Source organism: Oncorhynchus gorbuscha, linkage group LG21 (genome assembly GCF_021184085.1).
Source record: "Oncorhynchus gorbuscha isolate QuinsamMale2020 ecotype Even-year linkage group LG21, OgorEven_v1.0, whole genome shotgun sequence".
Classification (NCBI taxonomy): Eukaryota; Metazoa; Chordata; class Actinopteri; order Salmoniformes; family Salmonidae; genus Oncorhynchus; species Oncorhynchus gorbuscha.
Genome location: NC_060193.1, coordinates 14983577 through 15004589, shown reverse-complemented (window position 1 = coordinate 15004589; position 21013 = coordinate 14983577). Strand labels below are relative to the sequence as shown.

General features: G+C 43.6%; 2 protein-coding genes across 13 annotated transcripts; both read left to right on the top strand.

The window, feature by feature from the left end:
- Positions 1–1564: 1564 nt before the first annotated feature.
- On the top strand, positions 1565–7880 carry LOC124007632 (FH1/FH2 domain-containing protein 1-like). Of its 3 annotated transcripts, none has more exons than XM_046318281.1 (9): positions 1567–2775; positions 3045–3182; positions 3490–3672; positions 3957–4076; positions 5315–5476; positions 5696–5922; positions 6360–6600; positions 7286–7394; positions 7583–7880. In XM_046318281.1, the coding sequence occupies exons 1-9, from the start codon at positions 2299–2301 to the stop codon at positions 7609–7611; spliced, it is 1686 nt and encodes a 561-aa protein (XP_046174237.1). In that variant the 5' UTR covers positions 1567–2298; the 3' UTR covers positions 7612–7880. The 3 variants fall into 3 exon arrangements, with proteins under 3 accessions (XP_046174238.1, XP_046174237.1, XP_046174236.1); XM_046318280.1 differs by having other exon boundaries at positions 1570–2775; positions 3042–3182; positions 7583–7878; XM_046318282.1 differs by lacking the exons at positions 7286–7394; positions 7583–7880 and having other exon boundaries at positions 1565–2775; positions 3042–3182; positions 5696–5887; positions 6360–6587.
- A 1276-nt stretch (positions 7881–9156) lies between these two features.
- LOC124007636 (heterogeneous nuclear ribonucleoprotein C-like) lies at positions 9157–20228 on the top strand. 10 transcript variants are annotated; one of them, XM_046318291.1, is made up of 12 exons: positions 9228–9310; positions 9463–9536; positions 10933–10966; positions 14936–14989; positions 15462–15581; positions 16691–16818; positions 16997–17069; positions 17242–17289; positions 17376–17584; positions 18446–18559; positions 18687–18838; positions 19094–20228. In XM_046318291.1, exons 4-12 carry the CDS (start codon positions 14985–14987, stop codon positions 19175–19177), a joined length of 933 nt encoding a protein of 310 aa, XP_046174247.1. In that variant the 5' UTR covers positions 9228–9310; positions 9463–9536; positions 10933–10966; positions 14936–14984; the 3' UTR covers positions 19178–20228. The 10 variants fall into 10 exon arrangements, with proteins under 10 accessions (XP_046174251.1, XP_046174252.1, XP_046174245.1 ...); XM_046318294.1 differs by lacking the exon at positions 9463–9536 and having other exon boundaries at positions 9173–9310; positions 15465–15581; XM_046318288.1 differs by lacking the exon at positions 9463–9536 and having other exon boundaries at positions 9174–9310.
- The last annotated feature ends 785 nt before the right edge of the window (positions 20229–21013 follow it).

The window sequence follows — 21013 nt, the reverse complement described above, 5'->3', positions numbered from 1 at the left end:
TCCCCCCCCCATACACATATTACACATGACACAGCTTAGTATTCTATTTCTTTATATTTATGACAAAAATCGAATGGATTATTGGAACAATCCTAATTTAATTGGCTTACAGTGACTTCTCCCTCAGCCCGACCTCTGCATGTTGTTTGACCCTGAAGTCAAAGAGCCGTTGGGGTCTCCTCCATCTCCTCCGACCTAATTGGGAAAGATTAAACATAATTATTGCCCAGATCTGTCCGATATCCCCGGAGTCCCGGAGGCTTACAAACAAACACAAACAGTTGTGGAGACAGTCTACAATATCCAGAGACAGCAGAGTCGCCGCCTCCCTCTGACGCGATCATGGACAGATTCATCAAAGCAGCCCCGTCCGGAAATGTATTTTCCCACGAGGAAAGCTGCGCCTGTGAACAAGGGTATCACTGAGTAGTCAGTGAGCAGTGCACCGTAGTTTAGGCCTCGTCCGTAACTGTTTGTACATGTTTTGTTCATTAATAAGTGTATAATTGTACTGCCCTAGGACATGTCTGTAAACATGTTCTATTTTTTTCTTGTGTCGGCCTAAACTTATTCTCCAATTGGACCTCATTTGACCTCCATTCAGATTGAGAAAATGACAACATTATTTTACATCAGTTGTGGCAAGTCTGATAAGACAAAGAAGCGAATGTATTGCAGTAACATTCACACATGACAAATGCTATAACGAACATGTCTATCTAACATACGGGCAAACAATAATTGACACACTCTACAGGCCTAAGTACAATCAGGCCTTTATTCAGACCATTAAGGTTCGCATGGTACAGACAGTGTATATGTCACTGTTTGGAGCCTATAAGACTACAGATATAGGATCTTAATTTGAGCACGTTTGGTACAGCCGGAAAATAATCCTGCAGCAACAGATAATGTGAATTATTATGAGGTTTAAAATTAATGGACAATCTTGGAAGGGTTGATACATTGTTCGTAAGGGAAAAGGAAGTCTGAAATCTCAATGTTTTTTTAAACCACAAATACACTCAAAGTTTTACATATCCTGCATTGCAGGAAAGTTTTCCTGCAAATTAAGGTGCTACATCTGTAATAGCTATAGGAGGGGTGCTGTCATTATGGCTGCCAAGCATGCAAAGGACCATAAACACAACTGACCCTATTGTGCTTTGGGTAGGACTAGGCCTGGAAATCATGTAGGTTACAAAGACTCTTTTTCATTATGAGTAATGCTATGTGCACAAATCACATTCAAAGGCTCGTTCTTTACTATTAGAAAAGGCGGAGAGACCGGTATGTCTTCAGAAAGAGATCATTATGTTCATGATGGGGGGAGCAAAGAGAGGGAGGGAGGGAGGGAGGGAGGGAGAGAGGGAGAGAGGGAGGGAGGGGAGATCAACAGCAGCAGATAGAGGGTTGTGTATACACAAGAAGCAAATTAAACAGGAGATGTTGGCTCGATAAGGAAATTAAGGAAAAGGGTGCAACTCAAATAAACTGAGACTGATACATTTCAGCCCTGATAGAAGAGACCACTCACAGAGTCAGAGAGAGAGAGAGAGAGAGAGAGAGAGAGAGAGAGAGAGAGAGAGAGAGAGAGAGAGAAGTTTCTGTGAAACCAGGTCGGGTCATTGCATGAAAACAGTTGGAAACAACAGAACCATTCCTTGGAAATCAGAATTGAACAGAACATCAGAATTGAACCCTGAATTCGTAGAGGAATCTGGACCTATCTGATTCTGATCCGATCCAATTGGTGCGCATTCTATCCGTTCTAGGGACAATTTTGCTCTACATTCCTAAGTAGAAGCAGAAGAGCATTCTTTTTTTGGAAGCAAATGACACCTAAAGCAAGTTCTGGATTGTGGGAATAATATTGGGAAAGGTGGTTTGTGGATCATGGAGCAGTCATGTGGTTTTGGCCTGCATTCAGTGGTCACAGGGTGACAAGAGAGGAGATAACAGGATTAGTATGGAGATATTGTTATAGAGGGAAATCTGAGTGTTGTGATCGAATCTCTTTTCTCAAAGACCTGGAGGATGAATGGGTGAGAAGGAAAGAGAGGATAAGAGGTGTTCATTTACTGCTTTTTCCTGCATATTCAGAAAAGGAAGAACACTCATATTAACTGTGTTTTTTCAACTGCTGTTTTTTTTCTCAAAAGTATGTCTAAAACAACAACAAAAAACACATTTTCTGAAGAATATGTTTAAAAACTGCAAATAAACCAAAACCATTAGGTTATAGCTGAAAACCTCAGTTCCGGATAGCACAAAACCAAGGCAATCCTGAAAGGACCAATGACACAATCCTATCAAATCAAGGACATGCCCTTAACTTCAGGCCTCGACAAATCCTGGGTTTCCTTCCTAAAGTCTGCACCTCGTCTCCGCCTCAACACCTTGGACTTCTCCGACCTGTGGGATGAGGAGGACCTGGGATTGGACAGCGCCGAGGAAGACGGTGGCACCTTGATCAACCAAACCTCAGCATGTCTCCAAACACCACCTCCTCCTCCTCCCATGCCGCCCTCAGCTCCTCCCCCTCCCCTGTCTACAGGATATGCCTCTTCCATGGGGAAACCCTCAGGTTGTCGTACCTTAAAGCTCCACTGGAGGGAGCTCCACAGCCTGCCCCCCCTGCCCAGGGTTAGCCGCTTTGGGCCCCAGACCATCTGGGCTGGGCTGGAGCCGGTGCACCTGGACACCAACCGGCTGGAGTACCTGTTTGAGACCAAGGGAAATGGCTCCATCTGCAGCGTGCTGACGGGAAGGCAGGTAAGAGTTGAAATCAGAGCTCTCTTGTGTGCTCTGCAATCCAATTTCTTGGTGCTCTGGCTAATTATATAAGGCTAATTTTGTAAGGTATTCTGGCTAATGTTGGTGCACTTTGAGAGGAACAAAGTGTACAGCACTAACAGTGGAATCAACTGGGACTAGTGCAGACAACTACAAACCCTTCAGCTCTCAAGGACAGGGTTGGTGATCACTGTGTATGACTGGACCATCTCCCTTTCTCTCCCCCCCCCACCCCTCTCTTCCAGAAGCTGCCGTCTGTCTCAGTTCTGGGGGTGAAACGGAGTAACATCATCACAATTGCCCTCAGTAGCCTCCCTCCTCCCCGCCTGCTGCCTCCTGCCATTTATACCATGGACTGTAGTGTTCTGGACAGAGAGGACGTACAGGTACAGTCTCCACTACAGACGACTATCATGACTCACTGTATATTTTGACTGCATATATAGTGACCATTCACTGATAACTCATAAACCACTGCAAAGCCAACATTGAAAATACAATGCGGCAAATAGTATTATGTTGCATGTCACCTTCCTCACTGCATCTTATACTAGTAGGAGGACTAACATATACTCCACTTACTGCCAACTCATCTCTACCACACTACATCAGCCTGTACCTTACTACAGGCATACCTTCTCCACAGACTTTCACACCCATCTAAATCCCTTCTCTCTTTCTCTCTCCATCCAGCGTCTCCAGTCCCTGGTCCCCAGTGAAGAGGAGTTGTCTCTGATCAGGAAGGCCCAGGCCGAGTCCCCCCACTCGCCTCTGGCCCCAGCTGAGCTCTGTCTCTTAACCCTGGGGCAGATCACTTACCTGAGCCCCAGGCTTCAGCTCTGGGCTTTCGCTCTGGACTATGACACCCTGGAAAGAGTAGGTGGTGTCTGAGTGTCATAAAATGGAAGGCATAGAGTGATTAGAGGAGGTGAAGGATGGATGGAGAATGGATAAGGGGCTGTCACCCTGTGGCATTATGGTTTATTGCGGAGAAGTTGTAGAGGTTTTAAACTTTGAAGTGTGATGCAGGGTGGCATTCATTAGGCAACAAACTGAAGAAAACGGATTGAAACACAGAGGGACTACATGAACTTCCAATGAGCGTCCAATAACTGTGAATGTGTTGCTTACCTATTGCTGTATGTTATTTATATAACCAGGAAATTGCAGAGCCTCTCTTCCACCTGAAGCTTGCCATGGAACAGCTGGCAGCCAATCAGACCTTTAGATGCATCTTGGCCACTGTGCTAGCCATTGGTAACTTCCTCAATGGATGCAAGGTGAACAACATACCATCATCAATTCCTTTGCATTAGTCTCGTTTCTCTTTTTTTCACTGTGGTTGTTGCAGTGATCTATTGCGCTTCCCAAACTCAGTGCACTTGTCTTTTTTTTTTTTTTTTACAATACACAGCTGATTCAAATGATCAAAGCTTGATGATTAGTTGATTATTTGAATCAGCTGTGTAGTGCTAGGGACAACAACAAAACGTGCACCCCTTGAGGTTCCCAGGACCAAGTTTGGGAAACCCTGGTCTAAATCCTAGCAATCTAACTTTCTTTCTCGCCTCTCTCTCTCTCTCTCCCCTGCTTTCTCTCTGTCTCTCTCCCTCTCTCTCTCCCCCTCCCCTCCCCTCCCCGTCTCTCTCTTTCTCTCTCCCCCGCTTTCTCTTTGTCTCTCTCTCTCCCCATCTCTCTGTCTCTCTTCCTCTCTCTCCCCCTCCCCTCCCCGACTCTCTCTTTCTCTCTCTCCTCCCTGTCTCTCTCTCTCTCTCTCTCTCTCTCTGTCTCTCTCTCTCCCTCCCTTCCTCTCGCTCTCCCTTTCTCTCTCTCTCTCTCCTCCCTGTCTCTCTCTCTCTCTCTCTCTCTCTCTGTCTCTCTCTCCCTCCCTTCCTCTCGCTCTCTCTTTCTCTCTCTCCTCCCTGTCTCTCTCTCTCTCTCTCTCTCTCTCTGTCTCTCTCTCTCCCTCCCTTCCTCTCGCTCTCCCTTTCTCTCTCTCCTCCCTCTCTCTCTCTCTCTCTCTCTCTCTCTGTCTCTCTCTCTCCCTCCCTTCCTCTCGCTCTCTCTTTCTCTCTCTCCTCCCTGTCTCTCTCTCTCTCTCTCTCTGTCTCTCTCTCTCCCTCCCTTCCTCTCGCTCTCCCTTTCTCTCTCTCCTCCCTGTCTCTCTCTCTCTCTCTCTGTCTCTCTCTCTCCCTCCCTTCCTCTCGCTCTCCCTGTCTCTCTCTCTCTCTCTCTCTCTCTCTCTCCCCCCCTTCCTCTCGCTCTCCCTGTCTCCTCTTTCTCTCTCTCTCCCTCCCTTCCTCTCGCCTCCCTGTCTGGTTTCTCTCTTGTCTCTACCTCTCCCTCCCTTCCTCTCGTCTCTTTCTCTCTCTCCTCCCTGTCTCTCTCTCTCTCTCTCTCTGTCCTCTCCTCCCTCCCCTATGTCTCCCTTTCTCTCTCCTCCCTGCTCTACCTCTCTCTCTGTCTCTCTCTCTCCCTCCCTTCCTCTCAGTCTCCCTTTCTCTCTCTCTCTCTTTAGGCCGGTGGTTTTGAGTTGAGTTACCTGGGGAAGTTGTCTCAGGTCAGAGATACACACTCCCGTCAGCCTCTCCTGTACCATATGTGTGTTCTGCTCCTGCAGCTCTACCCACAGTCCTCAGACCTCTACTCTGATATCACCTCTGTCACCCGCACCAGCAAGGTGTGTGTGTGTGTGTGTGTGTGTGTGTGTGTGTGTGTGTGTGTGTGTGTGTGTGTGTGTGTGTGTGTGTGTGCGTGCGTGCGTGCGTGCGTGCGTGCGTGCGTGCGTGCGTGCGTGCGTGCGTGTGTTTGCGTGCGTGCGCGTGTGTGTGTGTTTGCGTGCGTGCGTGCGTGCATGTGCGACCACTCTGCTCTCAACCCTCCACTGTCTCTCTCCCAGTGTGACTACACCCAGGTCCAGTCCAGCCTCTCACAGCTGGAGGCCCTTTGCAAATCCTCATGGGACCAGCTGCGTCTGCTAGAACGGGAGGATGAGAAGAAGAGAGGAGGACGGGACAGAGGAGGGGAGCGGGAAGGCACCCTGCGACAGAGGTTGCCTACATTCCTGAAGGAATCTGAGGACAGGCTGAAGGTACTGAGAGCTGTCCATCGGAGGGTTATCAACAGGTGATGTCTGAATATTGTAACTTGTGTAAGAGTGTAACTTTACTTACATGACCTAATACAATACTTTACATTAAGGTACGCTTAAAATTATGTATAAATGGCTTATAAGTAGTTTATAAAGTTGATTTGATTAGTTTAGAGATTCATAAATCTGGAATAAACAGCTATGACACTAAAAATGGGTGATTGTTGTTGTTTCTCTCTCTCTTTTCCTCCTCTCTCTCTCTCTCTCTCTCTCTCTCTCTCTCTATATATATATATATATATATATATATATCTCTGCCTCGCTCTCTTCTTCTCTCTCACACACTCTCTTCCTATTTCTATCTCCCTCTCTCTCTCCCTCTCTTCTCTCTCTCTCTCTCTCTCTCTCCCTCTCTTCTCTCTCTCTCTTTTGTCTCTTTCTTTGTACTCTCTCTTTCTCTATCTATCTGCAGATTTCACTCATTCCTTTTGTTTCTGGGTTACTCTCGTACGATGGTGAGAGAGACGAATGCGGAGGACTTCTGTAAGACCGTCAGTGACTTCTCCCTGGAATACAGAGCCACCCGTCTCTCCATCCTGCAACAAAGGGAGAGAGAGAGGGGGCGAGAGAAAGGAGGAGAGAGTCCCAGCTCACCTGCACCTAACCACAAACACCACTACCATCCCCCCCACCACCACCAGACACCTTCTCAGGTAGAGACTGATGGGAGAGCGAGAGGGAGGGAGAGAAGTGACAGTGTCACAAAAAAAACAGGAGTGTATTCAATAGGAATAGAAGCAAACAGCCAAAACGGGGGGAGGACTATCCTGAACTTAATCCGTGGTAGGGCGAAACAAAGCCACTGACCGCCCCAGGCACATTGTTCATGTTTTTGTTTCAAAATTAGCATCCAGCAAAGTGGTAGAAAAAAACATCCTAGTACATACATACTCTGCTGTTCTATTGCACATGCAGTGATGTCCAAGGGGGAAAAAACGGGTTTGTTGTCTGAAGTTGTTACTAAGAGATTGCAAGGTCGTGAGTTCAATCCCCAGCTGAGTTATACCAAAGAATGGAAAAATGGGAGCTGATGCATCTCTGTTTAGTGCTCAGCATTAAGGAGTTAGATTGGGAATAATGCCTTGTGACAGACTATACTTCTGTCCAGAGGGTGTACTTGTACATCAAGATGCCTCATGCTACAGAAACAGGCTCATGAGTTAAGGCTTGTGCAAAGCTACTTAGACATAGTTATATTGCAAACGGATGTGGCAGATTCACTGCTGTGGATTCCTGATTTAAATGGAACTACACATGTATACATCAATAATAAGTAGCTGAATAATATGTGTGTTATGAATTTTTCATTTTCATAACTGTGTGATGTTAATTTGTCAGGAGAGCTTGGAGCAGTGCAAACTAGAGGAGGTATTGAAGACCCCAGAATCTGACTTTCAGTTAGATTCCACCCTTCCACGCCACCGCAGTAAGAAGACTGATATCAGAGGTACACACACACACACACACACACACACACACACACACACACACACACACACACACACACACACACACACACACACACACACACACACACACACACACACACACACACACACACACACACACACACACACACACACACACACACACACACACACACACACACACCTTACCTATTTCTTGGTGTTTCAGGTCGACTCTCCCGGAAGCTAAAGTGGTGACATGTGAAGTGTAGTGTGTCGTCTGTCCTGCGTTTCTGTCTACATCTGTTTGTAGAATCATGCATTGTTATTGCTATAGTCACTGTAAATGCATACTGTTTAGCACACCATAGTCCCTGCATGTTGTATGCTACAATGCAATAAAATATTCTGTCATGCACTTCAACAAGCACATAGGCCTACTTATTCTCATACACAAACACAATCTTATCCACAGTCAGACTAACACAGCAGCATTGAAAATAAACACGTGTAAATATATGTGTAGACATGAAAACTATTTTTGACAAATGTTTCACATTTCTATACATGTATGTGAAACATAAAAAACTTGCCAAACATGGATTTCCTTTGTACACGTGGATTTTCTGTGTGTTAGTGACATCAATAATGTCACTATGTTTTTGTTGTCAGAAAATGCATTTAAGACATTCAACATACATTTTTCTGCCAACACATGAAATTCACTGAAGAGGATGGTGCTCCCCTTCTTCCTCTGAGGAATCTCCACTGATCCACACTAAACAAAAATATAAACGCAACATTGGTATTGGTCCCGTGTTTCATGAAGTGAAATAAAAGATCTCACAGATGTTCCATACGCACAAAAAGCTTATTTCTCTCCAATTTTGTGCACAGATTTGTTAACATCCCTGTTAGTGAGCATTTCTCCTTTGCCAAGATAATCCATCCACCTGACAGGTGTGGTATATCAACAACCTTATTAAACGGCTTGATCATTACACAGGTGCACCTTGCGCTGGGGACAATAAAAAGGCCACTCTAAAATGTGCAGTTTTGTCACACAACACAATGCCACAGATGTCTCAAGTCTTGAGGGAGCGTGCAACTGGCATGCTGACTGCAGGAATGACCACCAGAGCAATTGCCAGAGAATTTAATGTTCATTTATCTACCATAAGCCCCCTCCAACGTCGTTTTCGAGAAGTTGTCAGTACGTCCCACCGGCCTCACAACCGCAGACCACATGTAACCACGCCAGCCCAGGATCTACATCCACCTTCTTCACTAGCGGGATCATCTGAGACCAGTCAACCGGACAGCTGATGAAAATTAGTATTTATTTTTGTAAAAAAAACACTTTTGTGGGGAAAAACTCATTCTGATTGGCTGGGCCTAGCTCCCCAGCGGGTGGGCCTGGCTCTCCAGTGGGTGGGCCTATGCCTTCCCAGCCCTACCCATGGCTGTGCCTCTGCTCTGCTGTGAAATCCATGAATTAGGGCCTAATTAATTCATTTCAATTGACTGATTTCCTTATATGAGCTGTAATTCAGTAAAATTGTTCAACTGTTGTATGTTGCGTTTATATTTGTGTTCGGTATATGTTTTATTTTGTAGTGGAGGCTATTGTTGCACTTCTATGCATGTGTGCATTGTTTCAGTCAGATGGTAGTCTACTGTTCAAAGATGGAATGTGGAGGCGCCTCTTAGGCGGGGTTTAGTGATATATCAACCAATTCCCGAAGAGATTTAAGTCACGTTCTCCTGACTTGATCCAATAAGATACCAGTATTCCGGATAAGGAGTGAACATACTGCTATGCGTAGCCACAGCGCCATTTCGTGTTAACTGGTTCAAGGTACAGTACAATCTGCCTACTGAATTGGAAACGGATCATATAAGACACCAACCAACACAACGTCGAAATTGTACTCATTTTTCAATAATTGAGCTCCTGGTGAGTATTTTGAATCGAGAACATTTTTCAGATTTTTTTTTTCTTTTTTTTTTCTTTTTTACTTTGAGCTGATCTCTTTCGGACTTTTTATTTTTTTTGTTTTGAATGGATTTTTCTGACTGCATTCTCTGAATTTGTGTTGGCTTTTAAAGGCGTGCATTTTGTTGCAGCGACGGGTGGAAAACAGGCTGCGCGTGACTAGTATTGGTTAGCTCTCTACACAGCGGTAATTTTTTTGCTTTACTTTTCGAATTAGGACTTTTGAACCTTCATTTTTCCAAGTTTACCATAAGAGCATTTTGTGTGTTTTATGGTAATATTTTTATGTGAAGAAAGATCGAAGGTTGTTTCTAATCTGACTGGACAAATGATTAGGCCTAGTAGTATGTGGTCAACATCATGGTCGTCTTTTCCCCACCCAGGAATGACGTTTTTAACAGGGTTTTTATACTGTTCAACCTTTTCATTTTAAGACCCAGTAACATGAATTTCGGTTGTTGAAGTTGACTGCTCAGAAATATTTCCAACGTTTTCTTTTTGGCTTTCTTATTTTTGAGGTTCGCAACAGTGCTCTCTGCATTAGCCCTATTTCTCGAAACAATGACGTAATTTCTGAGGCATTATCTTTTTTCACTATGAAGAGTGAAAGTGTGCGTTCGTTTGCACTGGAATACAAACAATACGGTGTATTGTGTAAGCAAAGACATTTGTTAAATCGAGAAATAGACTACCCTGGCATTGCATTTTGTGATATGAATAATTAAAATATTGTGCAGAATGAGATTTCATGCATCCATAATTTGTGCTTTTATTGAACATTATTCAAATGTGTAGCCTGTTGAAATAGTTGTGGTCAGACTTCTATGTGATCAACGTCCATTAGGCCTACTAGAGCTGATCAGTGAACAAAGCTTCTTATGTAGGAAATCTCCTGTGCTTAAGGCAGTGTTGGTATGCATTGATGATGTGAAGATGCTCTGTTACTATGACAATTTCAGGGAGTTGATTTTGCACCAGTGGATACAGTTTAAATTTTTTAAACTTGGTTGTTGATCACCTCCTCTCTGTAGGCCTTTCCCAGACCTTTTTATTATTTACAAGCCCTAACTAGTAGACCTACCGGCTGTGTCCCAATTCTCTCAAATGGCTTCCTTCCCTTCACAACAGAAAACTGACTAGTTGGACTGAATCGTTTTTTCCCCCCATCGTTTTAAACAAGTCCTGCTGGTCTGGGCCCTCATTTCACAAAGCGTCTCGCACTAGTGGTGGTCTAGGATCAGGTCCCACCTCCCATCCAGTCATTGTAATCTAAAACTGATCCTAGATCAGCACAGCTACTCTGAGATGCTTTGTGAATACAGGGCCAGAAGTCTTGAAGGAAAGGAATATGTGTCTACTGTGGTCTTGACACAGTTTAAGAGGTGTGCACCTGACCCCACACCACATTATGTACAGATGGTTACGACTTAGCCTAATACATGTATATGGCCACTAACACAATCACAATGATTGGTTTCTAAATCTTCTATCATTAGCATAGCTCGTAGCCTCTGATTATGGGTTCAGTTCAACATTACAGGTGTTCTCTTCTAATTTACATTTTTTTGTTTCCCCTTTTTTAGTTTTTGAGGCATCTTTTTTGAGCAGCGACAAATCGTAAGTTGGTCTCCTGTTTTTTTTTTCCACCTCCACGTTGACATCGATTTTGAATCTAGTTGAGTTTTTTCTTTCTGCCTTTGTGAAGTAGCCTTTTTCTCCTTTTGGAAATCCCTAAAGCAAGTAGTTTTCTGCTGCTTTTGTGTTGTGATAGCCTATCACTACTGTCCATTTGTTTTTGTAGTTTTGAGTAGCCTAGTAGTTTGCATTTCACATTGAACCCCTACTTTCCCACTTCTTTTTCTTGATTTAAAACAACAAACAGATTGGTCACCTTCAGAAAGTATTCACACCCCTTGACCTTTTCCATATTTTGTTGTTACACAACCTGAATTTAAAATATATATATTTTTTAAATTACAAAGTAATTTTTAAAATATAATTCACTGGCCTACACACAATACCCCATAATGTCATTGGGATTGTTTGTAATTGAATTTTTTTAAATTTAATCAAATGAAAAGCTGAAATTTATTTAACCCCATTGTTATGGCAAAGCTAAATAAGTTCAGGAGTAAAAATGTACTGACTGTGTGCAATAATAGTGTTCTACATTTATTTTGGATGATTACAACCCCACACAAACAATTATCTGTAAGGTCAAATCACATTTTATTTGTCACATACACATGGTTAGCAGATGTTAATGCGAGTGTAGCGAAATGCTTGTCCTTCTAGTTCCGACAATGCAGTAATAACCAACAAGTAATCTAACTAACAATTCCAAAACTACTACCTTATACACACAAGTGTAAAGGGATAAAGAATATGTACATAGAGATATATGAATGAGTGATGGTACAGAGCGGCATAGGCAAGATGGTATTGAGTACAGTATATACATATGAGATGAGTATGTAAACAAAGTAGCATAGTTTAAAGTGGCTAGTGATACATGTATTACATAAAGGTGCAGTAGATGATATAGAGTACAGTATATACGTATACATATGAGAAATAATGTAGGCTATGTAAACATTATATTAAGTTGCATTGTTTAAAGTGGCTAGTGATCTATATTTTACATCAATTCCCATTATTAAAGTGGCTGGAGTTGAGTCAGTGTGTTGGCAGCAGCCAATCAATGTTAGGTCCCTCAGTCGAGCAATGAATTTCAACTGATTCAACCACAAAGATGAGGGGTTTTCCAATGCCTCGCAAAGAAAGATAAAGATGAATAAAACAGACATTTAATGTCCCTTTGAGCATAGTGAAGTTAATAATTACACTTTGGATGGTGTATCAATACACCCAGTCACTACAAAGATACAGGCGTCCTTCCTAACTCAGTTTCCAAAGAGGAAGGAAACCGCTCAGGGATTTCATCACGATGCTAATGTCGACTTTAAAACAGTTACAGAATTTAATGGCTGTGATAGTAGAATGGATCAACAACATTGTAGTTACTCCGCAATACTAACCTAATTGACGGAGTGAAAAGAAGGAATCGTGTACTATTTTATTTTAAATGCATCCAGTCAAGATCCTAGAGGAAAACCTGGTTTAGTCTGCTTTCAATCAGACATTGGGAAATGAATGAACCTTTCAATAGGACAATGACCTAGAACGCAAGGACAAATCTGCACTGGAGTTGTTTACCAATAAGACAGTGGCCAATTTACAGTTTTTAAATAGATTTAAGTCAAAAGGAATGGCAAGACCTGAACATGGTTGTCTAGTAATGACCAACAACCAATTGGACAGAGCTTAAAGAATAATGGGCAAATGTTGCCCGATCTTAGACCTACCCAGAAAGACAACGCTGTCATCACTGCTCAAGGTGCTTCTACAAAGTTTTGCCTATGGGTTGACATACTAATGTAAATGAGATATGAATTAAGAAAACATGTCTAAAAACACGTTTTCACTTTTGTCATTTATGTTGTGTGTAGACTGATGAGAATATTTGAATTCAGGCTGTAACACAACATGTGTGATCAGTATGAATACGGTCTGAAGGCACTGTAACACAACATGTGTGATCAGTATGAATACGGTCTGAAGGCACTGTAACACAACATGTGTGATCAGTATGAATACGGTCTGAAGGCACTGTAACTGACAACATCGGTGACGGGTAACCATCCAAGGGGCTGCTGAGAAACCGGATCCCCCAACTTACCAGGAGTTGAGAAATACTGACCTAACTACTTACTTGTTAACTGGAGATGTTTGCATACGTGACAAATGTTGAAACACACACACACACACACACACACACTAATGAAAGCCTTGAATATAAACCGAAACTGTTCTGCGCTCTTAAACAATTCCACGTGTGGTGTGTCTTTTCACTTCTTGTAAAATAATATCTAAATGGGAAGTGAAGGGAACTATGAGTCTGACTGCATTATAGTATCACCAATAAGGCTAGGGACCTCATGTTGCGATATCACCATACAGGTGCCAATAAGTTATGTATGGGGATTTTTGTCTTCTCACGATTCAGTTTGTTTTGTGATTTAAATGCTGTGACTTTATTGCGATTCGATGTTCCAAACATATTGCTCACCATGTCTTCTGTAGAGGGACAAAGGAAAAATAGCGTAGTTTTGGTATAGCCAACTAGCACAAATTATATTGCAATATTGTCAAAACTGTAGACGATTGTCAAAAATAATGTTCTGATATGTAACTATTGATTCTCCACACACACACACACAACCAACAACGTGTAGTACCACCTTCCAGACTGGAGCCGTGTTCCAATTTATCTCTTCCTCTTGAAAGGAAATGACTTAAATAATAAATGTAGTGGAACTCTCACTGGCCTTTGCCAATACAATGCTTTATATATTTGTGGGGAACAACGGCACACTTCAGGAGAGAGGAGAGATTATTGGGACTCTAGGATTATGTCCCTCTCCAGCCCATAATAGTCACAGCCGTGCGTGTTATATCACCTCTTACTAGGGTCACATGACCTGCCTGCGTTCTCCCCTCATCGACGCTGGTAGATACTAACCCAGCCTTGTCAACTGGCCAGGCGTGACAACACATCCTAGCCAAAATCACTAACTGAAAAGTGCATTAAGCTTTTGGATAGACACCCAGCCCCAACACGGCAGTGTAATCTGAAATGTGTGTGTCCACCGTACAGAGAATGCTGTGGAGCCTTCTATTTTTATCATTTATGAAAGTGGACACAAGCCACGAGGGGCTCTGCTTTGGGATTTACAAAGACAGACATTTGAGAATGTCCTTCCCACACCATGTAATAACATATCCCTTGGTCACATCCCAATTGACACTCTATATGTTCCCTGTAAAGTGCACTACTTTTGACCGTAACCCTAAGGGCCTTGTTTAGAAGTAGTGCACTATATAGGGTGCCAATTGGGACTCTGCTTCGATTTACCACAAAAAAATGCCTAATAATGAAAGCCAGTGACTTAAATCACTTCCTGTTAATGTAGTTCACAGACATTTATGAGAGGTCACGTGTCAAGAGTACACGTGGTAGCTAATATACTTATTGGATGTATCCCAAATAGCAGTCTATTCCCTCAAGTTCACTACTTTTGACTGGAGCCCTTATGGTGGGTTATGTATGGTATAGGGTGGCATGGGATGCAGTCATTCTATTATTTAGTGTCTGAGGTTGTCATGCCAGCCGTGGATCATATTGTTTGTGTATCTAATGACTGCTGTATGCTCAGGTACTTTGTCATGCAAAGTCTTGTTTGTTATGATAATACTATTTGTCCAACAGGTTTTTGGGGGGTGCTACTTCTTCCTTTACCGCTACAACTTTAGTTTTTTATGCGTGTGGTATATTCCCCCCCCCCCCCCCCCCCCCCAAGTACCTCATGGGGGCAGTACTGATCCAAAAACAAGAAATACTGAACTTCTGGAGACTTTTCTCATTCTATAGACATCGCCCCCTCCCTGTAGATGAAATACATCTCCCACAATGCATTGCTGAGCTCCGGCTCGAATGACCAATAATGACACTCTTCTCTCCAACAGAAACAGGTAGGCAGGCAGGCAGACCACGACCGTCCAGGGTACAGGCAATATGGAGTGAGTTCTGGCTATTTCAACCCTGCCTATATGTTCTCTAGATGTAGGAACAGAAGGCTTTAAACCCTGAAATCTGTGCAAAATGGCTGTTGACAAACGTGTATGTGACAATGACAACAAAACGTGTATGTGACAATGACAACACCCACCTTCCTGTGCACAAAACAATTACCTTAGATTATAGGCACATGAAAGTCCACCTACACAGTCACCATGTACTGTGAGCCATCACCCAAAGTGACCTACATACACAATGAACGGGATGCTTGTTTTAAACAACTGTGTGTGTCTGTGTATAGACACACACACTGAAATCAGGTCCAGTTTATGTTGAAAAGCATCCTCAAACAGGCACATGGTCACAGACCTGCATATCCACACACTCAGCTTACATCTCTCTCTCTCCCCCTCTCTGTTTCCCTGCTCTTTTCCTTTCATCCCCTTCTCATAAACAACGGTGTCCCACCACCAGTAGCTTGATGGCTGGCAACGTTACCAACAAGACTGACCCTCGCTCCCTCAACTCCCGGGTCTTCATCGGGAACCTCAACACTCTCCTGGTCACCAAGGCAGACGTGGAGGCCATCTTCAGGTTGGGAGCATGGACAGTACTATGCAGGGTTGCACAATTCCCCTATTTATATATATATATCTGAACAAAAATATAAATGCAACATGAAACATTTTCAGAGATTTTATTGAGTTACAGTTCATATAAGGAAATCTGTCAATATAAATAAATTCATTAGGCTCTAATCTATGGATTTTGGATGACTGTGCAGCCAGCCATAGGCCCACCCACTGAGGAGACAGGCCCACCCACTTGGCAGCCAGGCCCACTCACTGGGGAGCCAGGCCCACCCACTGGGGAGACAGGCCCACCCACTGGGGAGACAGGCCCACCCACTGGGGAGACAGGCCCACCCACTGGGGAGACAGGCCCACCCACTGGGGAGACAGGCCCACCCACTGGGGAGCCCGGCCCAGGCAATCAGAATTATTTACAGACAGGGCCTATTATTTACAGACAGAAATTCTCTAAATTGACGTCAGAGGCAGCTTATGGTAGAGAAATCAACATTATATTCTTTGGCAACGGCTCTGGTGGACAATCCTGCAGTTGGCATGACAATTGCATGCTAGAGACATCTGTGGCATTGTGTTATGACAACTGCACATTTTAGTGGCCTTTTATTGTCCCCAGCACAAGGTGCACCTGTGTAATGATCATGCTGTTTAATCAGCTTCTTGAAATGCCACACCTGTCAGGTGGATGGGTTATCTTGGCACGGTAGAAATGTTCACTAACAGGGATGTAAACAAATTTGTGCAAAACAATTGGAGAGAAATAAGCTTTTGTGTGTATGGAAAATGTATGGTATCTTTTATTTCAGCTCATTAAACATGGGACCAACACTTTACATGTTGCGTTTCATATTTTTGTTCAGTGTATATTTTTTATTCTGGTTGGAACATTTTCTGTAATCAGAAGGGAATAAGCAGGAAATCCGCAATCGTCTAATCACGATTGCTGGAAAACTGAAAAGTTACCGGGATTTCGCACGCCTAGTACTATGGTAATCTCCGCTCCCACCTCTCCAGTCCCCGTGTACATGTTTCTATGGAGGGGTTGGGATGAAGCAAAAGACAAGTTTCCATTCATTGTACATTGGGCAATAACATAACCTTCTTTATCTTCAGCAAGTACGGCAAGATAGTGGGCTGCTCCGTGCACAAGGGGTTCGCCTTTGTCCAGTATGCCAATGAGAGGAATGCCCGGGCCGCCGTAGGGGGCGAGGATGGGAGGATGATCGTAGGACAGGTGCTGGGTAAGAACCTGGGCCGCGTTCTCTGCTCCTTCTACCATGTCTTTCCTTTACCTCTTCTGAAGGCATAGTAGATGTAGACGTGGTCACTTGGATTTGACGCCCCGTCTTGATTTAAACTTTCTCTCATTTGCCTCCTTTCTCTGCTCTTTGTTTCTCCCCCCTCTCCTCTCTCTCTCAGACATTAACCTTGCTTGCGAACCGAAGCATCAGAGATTGAAGACTGTGAAGCGCTCTGCGGGAGATATGTACAGGTGTGTGAATTTAAATAGGATCTTTACCAAGTGCTCCAGTCAATCCTTTTTGTATAAAAATAAATGCATGTAAATGTTGAACTATGCAATCTACTGTTCCAACCTTGCTGTCTCACTCTCTGTATCGCTCTTTTGTTTCTCTCTCTCTTTTTCTTTCTGCTTTATTCCTCAGTTCTTCATTTGATTTGGAATATGACTTCCAGAGAGATTACTATGACCGGTGAGTCTACTTTTCTCGGTTGCCACTCCCAATACTGACAAAAGGATAAAGAATGATTTATTTATTTTTTGCTGTTTGTTTTGCTGTTGTAGGATGTACCCGTACCAGTCCCGCGTGCCCCCTCCACCTCCTCCCCCCCTGTCCCGGGCGGTGATCCCCTCCAAGCGGCCCCGGGTCAGTTTGAGTGGAGGCGGTGGAGGAAGAGGAGGTGGAGGAGCAGGGGGCAGCCGACGCACCAAGACCAACTTCTCATCCTCCAGGAGCAGCCAGAGCAGGGTGTCCACCTCACGCACCAGTCAGTACCACTCACACACACATGGAATTACAGATGCTTTTGACACTTCCCACAGTGACGATATACACTGAGTATACCAGACATCAGGAACACCTTTCTAGTTGCACCCCCCCTCCCTTTGCACTCAGAACAGCATCAATTCGTCAGGGCATGGACTTTACAGGGTGTTGAAAAGCGTTACACAAGGATGCTGGCCCATGTTTATTCCAATGCTTCCCACAGATTGGCTGGATGTCCTTTGGGTGGTGGACCATTCTTGATACACACGGGAAACTATTGAGCATGAAAAACCCAGCAGCGTTGCAGTTCTTGACACAAACCGGTGCGCCTGGCACATACTATCATACCCAGTTTAAAGACACCCAAATCTTTTGTCTTGCTCATTCACCCTCTGAATGGCACACAGACTCAATCCATGTCTCAAGGTTTAAAAATCCTTTAACCTGTCTCCTCCCCTTCATCTACACTTGATTGAAGTGGATTTAACAAGTGACATCAATAAGGGATCATAGCTTTCACCTGGATTCACCCGGTCAGTCTATGGCATGGAAAGAGCAGGTGTTCGTAATGGATTTTATACTCGAGTATATGATAATATTTGCCATTTTAGCAGATGCTTTAATCCAAAGTGACGTACTCATGCTTGCATGTGTTTTTACGTATTGGTGGTCCCGTGAATCAAACTCACAATGCTGGTATTGTAAGCCCCACTACACACAATATAACCACACACTAACTCTGAATTGACTCCAGTCATTTACCCGGTAGACACATGAATCCATGTTCATTATATGGAAGTGAAATCCATACCTACTGTTAATGTATGCCTCTGACACTTTTTATCCCCTCTCTCTAACCCAGTGAAGGCAGATGACCTGCAGACCATCAAGAGAGAGCTGACCCAGATCAAACACAAGGTGGACTACCTGCTGGAGAGTCTGGAACGCATGGAGAAGGACCACACCAAGAAGTTAGGTAGGATGGGACAGACACTAGTGAGGAAGTACACATTGTTGCCCACTGCATTTTCAAACATTAGGTATGAAACAACACATTTTTGTATATCAATAAACCTCTCCCTCCTATCCCCCTCTCTCCCCAGACATGAAGAGTAGTGGGAAGCCGGAACTCGGGGAGGTGTCTCCTCTCCACTGTGGAGGAAAGAAGGAGGAGAGCTTGAAGAGAGAGAGGGAGAGCCAACTGCTCAATGACTCTGAAGAGGAGGAGGGAGACCTACTGGAGGAGGAGGAGGAGGTGAGCGTGGGATTAGAGAGTGGAGCAAACTGAGGTGGTGGATATTTAGGAGAGGCGAGATCAGTACTTGAGAGGGAATGGAGCGGAATGGAAAAGAGTTTGAGGTGTAGTGGTGCATCCCAAATGGCACCCTTACTTCCAATATAGTGCCCTAATTTTGACCAGGTCCTGGTAGAAAGTAGTGCACTATACAGGGAATAGGGTGACATTTTGGGAATCTGTGTCTAATATCAGGTTATTGAATGTTCTCTGCAGGTGAAGAGTCGAGGAAGGGAAGATGATGATGAAGAGGAGGAAGGTGAGGATGATGGAGATAGCGCCAACGGAGACGACTCTTAAACACCGCAAGATTGTCTGTTCGCACACATACATACAGGCACACACACACACGCACACTCACACTCCCTGACATACACAAAAGGAAATGTGTATAATTACATAGCAACACACATGCAGTACATGGACAGCTGTTCCTACTGAACTCACTATTCATATGGACATTTCCACTATACCATTCTGAACGTGTGCTCGCCTACACATTCAGTAACACTCTACCAGTTATGTCAAGCAAATATCTGTCCCTTTTCTTCTCTTTGGCTTTCCCTCCGATGTATTAGTTTGTAGCCTCATACGGCCATCCTGATCTCTCCATTTACATTGTTTGTGAATTGAAATGAAATGAGAGCGAGCGCAGCAGTCAGGTTGGTGGACCAGGCTAATTATTTGGCCCCGGATCAAAGATTTTCTTTATGTATACCGTATGTATCTTGAAAAAAATAGTTTTATTCTAGTTGTACTAGTCCAGATACAGTGGATCTCAAACCTCTCCTCAGAGACCCCCAGTCGTTCCATGTTTTTGATCTATTCCACAGCTAGCACACCTGATCAACTAATCATCATGTTCTTGACTAGGACAATCAGACGAGTTAGTTCAGGGCTCCACAACATTGTGAAACATCTGGGGGTCCCGAGAGGTTTTAAAACCACTGGACTGGAGGATCTTGGCACCTGCTGCGTCCACCAGCAGGTGGCACTGTGCAATGACATTTTTACACACCTAGGCTACCGTGAAATGTGGTGCTGGAGTTGGAAGATTTTACAATGACCATATTATAAAAATCGTAAACAATGAAACAGAAATGTATAGGAAGATTTCATGCCAGGATTGTCTAATGTATGCCGTTTTCTTTGCCCTGAATGATTTTTGCTTGTTTCTTTTTTAGCTTACTTATTTGTGTCAGGAAATACACTTTGACTTAGTATAACCTTGAGTTCTGTAATGGATGTTATCCATGTTGGTGTGTTTGTCTCGGTTGCCGTGTGATTTCAGTTGACCATTACTTTGACTCTGCTTTGTGAATTAAAAACTTCCAAGTGGAAATGCTCCAGGCCAGATTGTCTTTGAGCTGTTTGTAATCAAGGTGTGTGTATGGCGCATGTTTCTGCTAATTATAGGTTAACCGATTTTAAAACTATTCAGCCACATACGGCATTAACATAAGACATGGTAACTCAAAATGCATGGTAAACAAGTGGTTAACTACTTGCGTTCCCCTTCCAGGAGAATGTGTCTTGTCAGGTCCTTAATGACAGAAATAAGCCAGGACTGCTTCCCTCAGCACTGCTCAGAATAAGCCAACATGGTCTCAGGGGTAGAAGTAACATAGTAAATTGAAATGTTCTAAACTGAAATTAGTATAATACTTTGTTACATTTGGTGTGGCATGTATTAATTTGTGACTGTCCATCCCTGTTGCATGATATGTTACAAATTAAACATTCTCTTAGCTAATTTTGACTAGGTGGCCAAAGCTAGTGTTAAGTGGCTAACATTAGCAAGGCTAGGGGTTATTGGAAGGGTTAGCTAACATGCTAAAAAGTATTAAGTAGTTGCTAATTATCTCAAATGCTACCCTGACTAACCACCCTCATTTTGATTTGCCTTATGTAACCATACCAAACGCTACAGTTCATACTAATTTGAGTGTCCCGTATTATCATTTACTATGTTACGTCTAGTCTGAGACCAGCCAGAATAAGCAGAGCTCTCTTCCAGAGGAATTCCTCAGCTAGGCTGACCTTTCTGAGAATGGCCCAGACATCTGAGCAGAAGTGAAGGGTTAAAACACGCAGTATCTGACACACTACTTGAAATCACTATGGATATACAGGTAA

Coding starts and splice junctions, on each gene's coding strand:
- LOC124007632 (XM_046318280.1), top strand. CDS start 2,299: ATGACACAATCCTATCAAATCAAGGACATGCCCTTAACTTCAGGCCTC. Junction 4,077..5,314: donor ACTTCCTCAATGGATGCAAG/GTGAACAACATA, acceptor CTCTCTCTTTAG/GCCGGTGGTTTTGAGTTGAG. Junction 5,923..6,359: donor CATCGGAGGGTTATCAACAG/GTGATGTCTGAA, acceptor ATCTATCTGCAG/ATTTCACTCATTCCTTTTGT.
- LOC124007636 (XM_046318289.1), top strand. Junction 17,070..17,241: donor TCTGCGGGAGATATGTACAG/GTGTGTGAATTT, acceptor TTTATTCCTCAG/TTCTTCATTTGATTTGGAAT. Junction 18,839..19,093: donor TACTGGAGGAGGAGGAGGAG/GTGAGCGTGGGA, acceptor TGTTCTCTGCAG/GTGAAGAGTCGAGGAAGGGA.